At 37.7% G+C, this 12,160-nt stretch overlaps 1 protein-coding gene across 1 annotated transcript in view; it reads left to right on the forward strand.

The window, feature by feature from the left end:
- The window catches only part of LOC127646485 (ATP-dependent 6-phosphofructokinase, muscle type-like), a 48,550-nt gene that overhangs the window by 35,851 nt on the left and 539 nt on the right, over positions 1–12,160 (forward strand). The window contains exons 7-15 of the mRNA XM_052130181.1: positions 2,416–2,571; positions 2,867–2,962; positions 3,064–3,153; positions 4,308–4,448; positions 6,561–6,751; positions 7,513–7,739; positions 7,820–8,027; positions 11,514–11,695; positions 11,839–11,999. Coding sequence (XP_051986141.1) covers positions 2,416–2,571; positions 2,867–2,962; positions 3,064–3,153; positions 4,308–4,448; positions 6,561–6,751; positions 7,513–7,739; positions 7,820–8,027; positions 11,514–11,695; positions 11,839–11,999 — 1,452 coding nt within the window. The remainder of the gene's footprint in view (positions 1–2,415; positions 2,572–2,866; positions 2,963–3,063; positions 3,154–4,307; positions 4,449–6,560; positions 6,752–7,512; positions 7,740–7,819; positions 8,028–11,513; positions 11,696–11,838; positions 12,000–12,160) is intronic.

Genomic DNA, 12,160 nt, shown 5'->3' on the forward strand with positions numbered 1-12,160 from the left:
CATCCTCTGAATGGCATAACCAGCAGGTGGGGTTGTCTTTAAGACCAAGATTACACAATCTAGAGGGGGTCCAATAGAACCAATGTAAAATCTTAAATTGCTTAAGGTGCACCCTTGCATCTCTAGATGCAGTCTGACATTTTTTAGAATCCCAGCCCACTCTCCCTCTTCCAGTTCCAAGTTTAAATCTTTCTTCCATAATCTCTTGAGAGTGGTCGAGGTTCCATCCCCCAGACTCTGAATTAATAGGGAGTAATACACTGATGCCTCATGACCTTTTCCAAAAACAGTAATAACCACTCTCATAGTATCTGGCATTTAGGGGGGGTGAATGCTATTCCCAAAAATAGTACAGAGCAAGTGGCGCAGCTGTAGATGCCTAAAACACTGAGATTTGGGGATCCCAAAATGTTGAACCAAATTTTGAAAGGATCTCACACACTACACCTACAGGTCACCGAGTGTATTAACCCCCTCACAATCCATTCTGACAAGCAGAAAGTTGACTTATTAATACGTAGTTGAGGTTACAGCCATAAGCTCGAGGCAACATTTAAATAAATATCAGAATTAAACACTCAGAGTGCAAATGAAAGATAACAGGGTATAATTTAACTTCTATGGTTAGATTGATATAAAGGCTTTGCAATGGCAAGATAGGGGCAATAATGTCCTGTTTAATACAAAGCCAGGTAGGGGCTCTCTCAGGTGGAAGCGACCAATGAGCCAAATTTCTGAGACCGAACACATAATAATAAAACAAAATCTTGGGTAGACCTAGCCACCTTTGTCAATCGGCCTATGTGCTGTTTACAGAAATGTTATCTGGGACACTTACCCTTCCAAATGAAAGACTTCGCTATGCTTTCAAATTGCTTGAAATAAGAGAGGGGGACATCTAAAGGGAGTGACTGTAGCTGGTAGTTGAATTTTAACTAAGAACCGCCTAAAGTGCCTCCCAAGCCACGCACAGAGAGGATACTGAGGACTAGTTGGCCATATAAACATTGATTTCAGCCTTTCACATCAGATGATAACAGAAATTTGGCCAGAATTGATAGAGGCCTGTCTCCCTCAGCGGGATCGAGCTGGGACTCTGTGAGCTTGCTCGATTTCCAGATTTTGTCCTGAAATGTTGAGCAGACACGGGAAGAGCTTGTCTAGGAATTTCACCATATCTCGGTATAAAGGGTTTAATGAAAGGACGAGGCAAGAACCGGCTTGACAATATAAATGCTATTTAATAAAGAACTTAAATGAAAAGACACAAACACACACATATGACGGACAGCTGCCCTCTCTCTGTCACACCACTGTCGGCCTTTATCCCTCTCGGTGGCTTGATTAGCCTGATGAGGGACCGGGTGTGTAGAATCACAACCCGGCCCCACCCTCCGCCCTGTCACATTCCTCCCTCGTTCTCTCAGGCCAGTACACCCCCCCTCCCCTTTCCCTGGGGGAGGGCATGCCTTACGCCCCATCTGTCGGCAGGTCATCCCCGCCTTCCTCAATCTGGGAGGGGACAGAGGGAGGGAAACAACAATGATTAAAATGGGGGGTACTTCCTGTAACAGTGTAATAATCCAACAACAACAAAACTCCCCAGCCCCTGGCAGCGGTTCTCCCGCTCCAGGCAGTCGGCCTGGAGCCCCTCCCCGCTCACGGTTGGCAATCCTCTCTTGACCCGCCGCGTAGACCCGGACCGCCCTCCACCCTGTCACACTCTGCCTTCTTCATGCTCAGGAATTCCAACAATTCGTACATTCTTTCACCATTTACAGTTTTCCAAATCTTCCAGTTTTTCCAAAACGCGTTCCAAGTCTATCTTGGTCGCTAGAGGATTAGCAACTAATTCTCTCTCCGATGACTCCAGATCCAACTCTGTGAATTTCGCCTCCATTGCCGTAATCGATTGATGTATTACAGCCATATCCTCTAAGTCAGCAACAACTTTCGTCAGCACTACAGACATTTTGGACAGCTGAAGTTACATTTCTCCGGCCGCACCGTCCAAACCGAGTCCGCCTTGTCTAAGGGATCAGCTTGAGCATATAAGCATCTTTTAATATCTCCAGAGCTATAGAACAGTTATGTAGCAGGGTTTACCAGTTTATGACATAGAAATAATTAAAAACTATCAAAGTGTGCAGAGCTCGTCATTTAAACGTCCAACCCCCGCATGGCGCCACTGATATTTTGGTCTCTTTAAAGAATGCCACAAACCTGACAAATTCTACAAATCTCTAATCCAGCAACAAGTCCTTCCTCATATAAATGCTCATTGTAGCAGCCTGGTCACTTTCTTTTTAGCGGACTGCTACAATTTTGTGCACCATTACTCCCCAAATTACAAATAAGCCAGCCAGTCAGAATGAATTTGATTATTTCATGCATTATTCTCATTTTTCACCACAGGATAAGATCAAATGGGGGGATGTGACACGGATTCTGGTTTACACATCTGATGATACTTTCCACATGGCAGGCGATGGAAGGCTAGCTGGGGTCTATCAGCCACACAATGGAGAGTGTCATCTTAATGACAAAGGCTCTTATGATGGAAAATCTTATGTGAGCATGAGGAATTTTCTGACCACATTTAATGATGAACATTCTTTGTGTTTTTATTATCTTTGCCATTCTGATTGGTAAAGATTAGTTAAGATTTACTAGATTAGTAAAGAGTGATGCAAAAATACATCATTCACCTTTAACTTTATACTGTAATCTAGGAATTTAAGAGATACATAGATCAATATATATATATATATATATATATATATATATATATATATATATATATATATATATATATATATATATATATATATATATATATATATATTAATATAAAATTGTTTTACAGGATTACCCATCAGTGGGCCATCTATCAAGAGTTCTGCAAGATAACAATATTCAGCTGATATTTGCAGTGACTGAGGGCATCTATCCAGCATATAAGGTTAGAAAATAATAATAACAAACAAAAGAAATTTAATGTACTGTAGTATTTGATGCTGTAATTAATCTTTCTCTCTCTTTCACTCACACAAACATTCACAGGCATTGAGTGCATTGATCCCTCAGTCAGTGGTTGGTGTTTTGAAGAATGACTCCAGCAATGTGGTTGATCTCATCTCTGAAGCCTATGGGGTGAGCGTTTTCATAATTTACAGAGTTTTGACCCTGTTCAGTGATTTTGGCTTGTGCACTGGTCTTACAGTACTTCCCACTTAAACTAACACTGATTTCAAGAACACTGAGAACAAAACATGTCATCACAAGTCAGTGTTTCCATGCAACACTATTTTTCACTTCTGCTAAGAAACAATAATCTAAATGGTTATATCATTGACAAAATGAACTGAAACTGTTTGCGTGTGTGCATGCGTGTGTATGAAAGAGATACTAACAATCAGATAGGGTCAACTGAACTGACAATCTGATATGTATTTATATTTGTGTGCAAATATGCTACAAAACCCTTAGCTAGAACTAATTTTACAAAGCATTGTAAGTTTTAGCATTTATAAATCTATATCGTCATCAAATAAATATTTTGCTGTTCAAAATATACATATGGCAATATTAAACTGACAGTTCGCCCAAAAATGTATCATTTCTCATTATTTACTCACCTTCATGCCACCCCAGATGTGTATGACTTCCTTTTTTCAGCTGAACAACAAAGATTTTTAAAAGAATATTTCAGCTCTGCAGGTCCAATCAATGCAACTGAATAGTGTCCAGAACTTTAAAGGTCCAATAAGCACATAAAGGCAGCATAGAAGTAATTCATACCACTCCAGCGGTTAAATCTGTATCTTCAGAAGCGATATGATAGGTGTAGGTGAGAAATAGATCAATATTTAAGTCCTTTTTCCTATTAATCTCCACATTCTTCACATTCTATTAATTTCACATTCTTTTTCTTTTGTTTTGTTTATTTTCTTCTTTGTGCATATCGCCACCTACTGGGCAGGAAGGAGAATTCATAGTAAAAAAGGACTTAAATATTTTTCACACACTGGAGTCATATGGATTACTTTAGAATATTGTTCTAAAAATCTTAATTTGTGTTCAGTAGAATAAAGGATGTCATACACATCTGGCTGCATGAAGTAAATTATGTGAGAAATTTCATTTTTGGGTGAACTATTCCTTTAAGGATAAATGATAATGGACAATGAACAGTTCTTGCAAACTTATTCAGACTGTCGAGACAGGTGTATTTTACTTCAAATAATTCATATACTGTGGTGTATGCATTGAATATACACAAATGTCTGTTTACATGTGTGGGCCAGAACTTGTCGTCCACTCTGGTGTTGGAGCAGGAGGGAGCTCCAGAAGAACTGCATGTGTCCTACAGGTCCAACTGTAAAGGGAATCAGGCAGGCACTGAATGGAAGGAGAAAGGAGAGTGTAAAGACATCAAACATGAGAAGGTAATAATACTTCATTTTCACATTTGAATACATGAGAGTATAAAAAACTTTATCATTAATTTCCTAAATGTTTTCAAATGCATTTTTTAAGGTACTGTTTTGTATATCTTAAAACACAATTTTTTCACTGCTTAGTGTTTAAAAGAAATAACAATAAAAGATTATTCTGCACTAGTCTTGCCAACATTTATTTTTTCAGGAATTTCAGCTTTTAATTAGACTTTTTTTTACTTTCTCTGTACACCACATGACATTTTTTACTTTAAGCCCTAGAGAAAATATAAATTTGACTTGGAAATATGATCATCATAGAAAAGGTGTATTCAAGTAAATTCTAGTTTATGTAAATTGTTTATTTATTTATTTTTTTGTATTTATAATGTAAGATCTAGACAAAAATGAGCATCACTTTATTGACGCTTAGGACACATGGCCATTATATGCACCTGTTACCCTCTGTTATTGTATTTTATGATGAATTCTGTGAAAAGAATCCACATTATGATCATGAAAAATGTTTTTATCTAGATCGCTCACTCACTGTCACAGACACGCATTTTTTTTCCATTAACTGATCTAGTAAAGGAAGTTTGGGCTGTTTATGCAGGATGCTTAAACAATTTTCAGGATTTCTCTCATAAAATGCTTGTGTGTAGAACAACTTTTTTATACTACTGTTTGAGTTAAAAACATGTACATATTGTAACTATACACTCATCATAGCAATATCTTGCATTGTTCACTTTTTTGTTTTCAAGAATATATTTCTTGAAAATAGTGCTTGAAATTTTGAAAACTTGCATTACCTTCGGTGATGTAACTTTCGTGTGAACACTAGGAAAGACAAATCAACTCATAATTGGGGGATTTCACCTATAGAAATCGGGTAACCTTAAACATGTCGAAATATATTTCTGACTGGCAATTCGCCGTAATTTAAAGTCTGTTATTTAGCAAACTTAGAAAATGTTATATTTTTCTTGCATGATTAGTTCGAAGTAATATGTGACCAGAAGTGGGTTGAGTAGCCAAAAAGAAATGCTGAAATATAAACCAAAGCAAGACCAGGCTTTAGTAATGCATACTTTTGTATTTCATAGCTTTTAATGTCCTGAGTGGATTCTTATTTTATGTGTAGTTACAGTTTTCAGTGTTGAAATAATTTATATCATTAGTTCTGTACAGCAGTACCGCCGCTCGCTAAACATATAGTATGCAGCCTGGGTAGGGCACCAACCCCGGTCACGGAACACTCGCTGTATCTGAAACCACCTCTATCCACTATATAGTGCAATATTTCGGATATTTATTTTTTGTTGGCGTGTCTGAATTCTGAGTGAGCCACTCGTTCTTACCCACAATGCACTCTAATTTTGTGTGTACATTTGATGTATATTCGATGATGTACAAGCTTAGAGTTTACTGCTTCCTTCACTCCTGCAATGTTTTCATGCTGAATATATTAAATTACTTTCTGACAAATCCTTACTTGATTAAAATAACATAACATATAGAGAGAAAAAACATACAGACACATTTTAAAATGTAATCTTTATTTATATTTAAACAGAATTTTGCCTTTTAAGATGAAGAATTCTTTATTTACTAAATAATTCACTGAGGTCATATTTTAACTCCCTGCACACAGTGGAAATTATAATTCTGTGGATGATTTAAATATTCAGTTATAACATGTAGGTTACGATAATTTGGTCGGATGAGGGTGCTATGTGCCCAGAAATACAATCCAGCTTATATTGGAGTTTAAAGATACAATGCCTTCAATAAATTAATTATGTATTCAATAAATTATGCATTCATTAAAATTAAACCCAGTAATGTAATGACAGGAATGCCACCCATTGTAAAGTAAAAGTATTTTCCCCCTAAACAGTTACTCAAGTAAATGTAGCATGTTATTACCCACCTCTCTACATGACACAATTCATCGAAAAGGGATGGAAAGGGTGGATGGTGGTTTTACAAGGGGGATGTTTTTTGGTATTTCTTGCAACAAGGGGGATGCCATCACCTCACATCCCCCATTCAACTCGAGCCCTGATCTTGAGGGGGGTTTTTTCTGTGATTCGCTGTTTTCTGTGTTTTTCATAGGTGCAATTCCAAGTACGTTTAAACATGACTAAGTGTCTAAAGAAGCCTCAGACATTTCGGATAAAAATGCAAGGTATCAGTGAGGAAGTTAAGGTCAATGTGGAAACAGTGTGCGACTGTGACTGTGATCCACCAGAGGAGTCTTCTCAACACTGTAATGGCACAGGAACTTTGTTATGCGGTGTGTGCAGGTAGAGCCCCCTGGTGGTCTCAGCAGGCAACCACATCGATTGCTTGTATATTTACAGAAATAGAAACATGAACCGTTAGATATTAAAAGGAATACTTTACCCCAAAATTGTGTCATTATTTACTCAACCCCATGTCATTCCAACCCCATATTCTTCAATGAAATGTAAAGCAATATTATGTCCAAACTTCTGTTTTCTACACGAAAATAGGTTGAGATTGATCCTACCAATCACCAAACAGGACAAAAAAGCACCATAAAGGTATTATAAAACCTTGCATCATGATCAGTCACTGCCTAAACAAGAACCAATGGTGTTTGCTGTCAATTATGTCAAACTTTGTGCAATGCACCCAAAGGCACCATATTTTACAAAGCAAATGTAATTTGTCCATTTTTTTATTTATTTATTTCTAATTTCATGGCTTCAGAAGACATGCAATATACCGCATACTACTTTTATAATACTTGTATGGTGTTTTTTTTTTTTTTTTTTGCATCCTTGAGCTTGGCAGTATAAATTACCTTTCACTTTTGTTGAATGGAAAACAGCAGCTTGGACATTCTGCCTTTTGAACTCCTTTTGTGTTTCACAGAAGAAAGGAAATAATGTGGGGTAGGAATGACATCAGCGTGAGACAACATTTTCATTTATTTAAATAATTTTTAAAGTTAAAGCCTGATTTCGTCTAACAAAAGACTTAACATGTATTAGTTTCTCAGCAGCTTTCTTTTAAATTGTGTGTTTAATGTTTGTACTAGATGTAAGGGAAATTCTTTGGGACAGCACTGCGAGTGTGAGAAACAGGAGGATATGGACTCTACCCTTACAATGCTGGCATCCTGTCGGCCTGACAACAACTCACAGGTTTGCAATGGGAACGGCATCTGTGAGTGTGGCAAGTGTGTGTGTCATGGCCAGTACAGCGGGCAGTACTGCCTGTGTGATGACAGTAGTTGCGAACGTCATAACAACAAGTTGTGTAACGGTAAATATGGTGGAATGACACAAATATTTTTTCTTCATTCATTTCCTGCTGTTGGTTTTGAAGCTTCTGCTTTGTCATAGGGAAAGGCTCATGTAAATGTGGCAAGTGTTTGTGTGAGGAAAACTACACAGGGACAGCATGTGATTGCTCACCAAGCACAGACAAGTGTGTGGGTGAATTAGGGCTTTGCAGTAGCCAAGGTGAATGCATTTGCAACCAATGTAAGTGTAAGGATGGCTTCAGGGGAGATCACTGCTCTGCGTTCATCAATGTATGCACACAATTTAAGTGAGTATTATAAACTGCATATGTCTCTGCATGTGATATGATAACTGTGTTTCATGGTTATTTTTAGTGAGATCTCGGTTTCCTCTTAGTTTAAAGACCCCATGAAATCAAAGGTTTTGAGGTTATTGTCACGATTGAGCAGCAGGGCAGACGAGGAGATGCGGATCTAAACGCAGTCACACTTTATTAAATAAACAAGCAAGAAAAAACACAAAGGAAAACCCTCAATGGGGAAATAAACATAAAACTAGAAAACACAGGCAGGGAACACACACCAGGCTAACAACATTCGACGAACGACAAGGAGTGAACAAAAAGCAGGGCTTAAATACACAGTGAGTGATGACTGAATGAGACACAGGTGAAAACAATGAACAAAATGGCAGTGATGATGGCAGGTGGATTCTGGGAAGTGTAGTTCTAAACAATGACCAGTGAACACAGGGCAGACAACAGGGGAATGAAGAGAAAACTAAGGAAAGCAAAGGTGACAAAAAAGGCAAACAAGGGCAACAGTGAAACAAGACAAGGAATTCCTAACAGTTATCTTTATGATAGCGTATTCTAAAATGAGCTTTGAGTTTGAAATTTACAGTCTCTTCTGGGAAAATGGACTAAAAATATTGACTCATCTTGCACTATACACATTTTTATCCAATCAAATGCACTCTAGAATGAGAATGTCACTCACCCTAATACACAGGCTAGTGTATTACACAGGCTAATTGTCACAGACTAGCAATAGCAAGTATCAGTGTTCATGGCTGTGACATAAACTAATGTCTATTGGCTAAAAAAAAAGGGGGGCGAGCCCTTCATTATCTCCAGTGGTGAAGTGGTGCCTGGAGAAGTGGGTATACTCTTAATTTATGCCCCCATTTTCTTTTAAAGCGGCCCAAAAAGGATGAACTAGTCTTGCATATTTAGTTCACCCCAAAATGGGCCAATAGTATTTGCACACTGTCACTTAACTTCTGCTGCTGACTTCACAGAGTAAGGATCATTATGAAATTAATATAAGCCACAGAAGATGTGCAGATTTTGCAATCAATATTGGCCCAATTACTATAGGAAGAGACAACTATATCATTATGAATTTTGCATGAACTATTCCTTATTCCTTAGTCCATCCACACATGAAAATTGGACAACAATTCTCTAACCTTGCAGGTAGTCTACAGCAGTCTTTTACTGGGTGTTTTAGGGTATATTTGCATTTATTCACATGCGATTGCAGTGTTTCCTACGGGAGTTTTTGAGACTATGGAGGTGGACCTCTGACCCTCTAGGGGGGTTAGGGGGCATGGTCCCCCGTAAGACAATTTTGTACTAAAGTATTAAAGTTAAATACTTCCATCTGGTGCACTTTGAGAGCAAAATAAAGAGGCTAGTGTTGTGATCTTGTAAACAGTTTTGTGCTCTTAAAGCTGAAGTAGGCAACTTTGAAATAAATTTAATTGAGAAACAGCGCCCCCAATTCTTCCCCATATACATGATGCTCTTCACCCCCAGCCAGGGTTTAATTGACAGCTGTTCACAAACACAGCCAAGGCCTGCCTCGCCAAAAGTGATTGGCTAAAATTTGCTGGATTGACACTATCCGACCCACATTTTTCACTCAGAACTAGAGTCTGTGGTGCTAACTAATCTCTCACAGGGCCTCGTTTAACAAGACACCATGTTTATATAGAAAACAATTTTTTCAATGAATAAATACTACCTACTGTAGCTTTAACAATTTCATGCTCTAACCATTCTGAAAAGCAGGGTACAAAATAGTGATGTCAGTTTCAGCTTTTTATCTTTTAACGTTACCTCAGACAGCTAACGATGGCTATAGCTAGTGAAGGCGTAAGCAGTGCAATGTTATGCCAATTAACTTAGTAACGCTAATGTTAACTTATGTTAAACACCATGATTCTAACTACGGCAGTAATATTATCTGTTCTTGTACACTGATGATGATATATTGTGTGTCGAGTAGTGTATAAATGCAGTGGATACATTTAATGTTAGTTAACAACCCTCTACGATCATGTTGGAGAAAAAAATCTTCTTTGGATAGTATATTTTTGCTAGACTTTTGACCTCATGTAAGCACAATGTAACTAAAAAATATATTAAGCAAACTGAGAGAGGGGGCCTCTTCATATATATTCACACAATATAGTATATTGTAATTTTTATTTGATTTTGCTTCACATTCTATCAATGTTTATGATGTCATGAAATTGCATTTTTACTAATGAGACAAGCTGTTGTCACTGTTTGAAATTTCATACACATTATTAACAAAACAATTCACAAAGTGGGAACCTAATAATTAAAATTAGGGGCTGACAATTAATTATCAAACAAATAATTGCGATTATGATGATGAATTGCCTGTTTTGTGTTTCACGAATATGATGATTAATTACCATACAAGCTCACTATGACCTGCAGACAACCTGTATAGCTATTATATTATATTGTATTGCGCAATAGTAAAATATTTCTGCCTTAAATTCTTTTATTCACATTATTTTAAGGCTCTCTGGTTAACTCACAAGCCCTTATTTCTCATGAAGGAAGACTTTGACATTGTGTTTCTTGCATTTGATCATCTCCACAGAAATAGAGCAGGATATCTCCTCTCTCACTGCTGCACTAAATAAACCCCATTTGCATTACATGGCCGATCATTGAAACTGGAGTCCTTTGCGTTCACAAAATTATTTATATCTCGTTTATTTTTCACGGGAGTTTGTCGAAAGACTCTGTAGACAGCGTTTTGAGAAGTGATTCATCTTCACAACTGAATGACACAAGTGCATGTTCCCACGCTCATCCGACAGCATGCAGGGAAAGACGAGGCTGAATCCAGCTTCAACTGTTTGTATTCAGTAAAAGGGACTGTGTGTTCGAAACTACACAACTCTATCATTGGCGAGTGAAATGTTAATTTATTTATTGAAAGTGCGGCATCATTTTATTATGCCTCACTTTACTTGTTGCCATGCAGTAGCTAATAACGAGTGCGTGAGTTTACAGCAACGGGTGAGGAACTGACTGTCGTGCGAGAGAGAGCGCAAAACACAGCCTTTTATTTGATGTTATTATGAGACTGAGAAGTGCAACAACATTTTAGATGAGAAGTGCAAAAAAAAATTTGGTTCATTATGAGACCGTGGCGGGTCAATTCGTGACTAGTCAATTAATGACCACTGCGATTGGATTAGCTACTCATGTGCTGGACTGTCATGTTGTTGGCTAATGCAGGACACTACTGAATGATGCACATCAGAGAAGTGGGTATACGCCATATACCTGCGTATACCCTGCACTACATCTCTGAGTATGTCCTTTCATGGGGTCTTTAAACCATAATTTCTGTACTCTTTGAATGTTTTGTATTTCTAAAAAACATGTGGTTACCATAATTATCTAACAGCATGATGTATTTGTATTTATCTTTGTTGTAAAACACATGTGTTCTGTCTCTAGGGACTGTGTGGCATGCCTTGTGGATGAATCTCATACTGTTTGTGCTAAAAGGTGTTCGGCTACTGAAATATTGCATCTTAAGGGCACTCATGAGCTGCAGTGCACATATAAAGACACCAATTCCTATGATGTTAAACTTGGCTCTAAAGGCGAAGTTCTGCTTCAGATTGCTGAGCTGCCACGTATGTCTTAAAAGCTGCCAAAGCCTTGTCAATTTATTTCATTTGATAAGACATCACACTCTTAAGCTCTGCACATAACAAATTTGACAGTACAGGATGACTGAACTTTGATTGTTAACTGTTTGTTATTTTTGTCTCTGTAGGTTCCATCGATAAAACTACACTTATCATTGGCAGCTCTGTCTCAAGCATAATTGTTATTGGCATTGTAATAATCATTATTTACCGTGTCCTGCTGGAGTTGTATGACATTAGAGAATATCAAAACTTTGTAAAAGCAGAAAAACAGACTGAATGGAAAGAGGTGACTAACATGCAGAAACACACATTCAAACACACTGGAGACACAGATTATTTCATATTAAATAGTTTACCAATCTCTGGCAACCCAATTTACCTACATTGGCTATAAATGTGGGGCATATTATAACCTGTGTATACAAAATTATGTTTAAGAGTGTCAGT

This window comes from Xyrauchen texanus, chromosome 7 (genome assembly GCF_025860055.1).
Source record: "Xyrauchen texanus isolate HMW12.3.18 chromosome 7, RBS_HiC_50CHRs, whole genome shotgun sequence".
Classification (NCBI taxonomy): Eukaryota; Metazoa; Chordata; class Actinopteri; order Cypriniformes; family Catostomidae; genus Xyrauchen; species Xyrauchen texanus.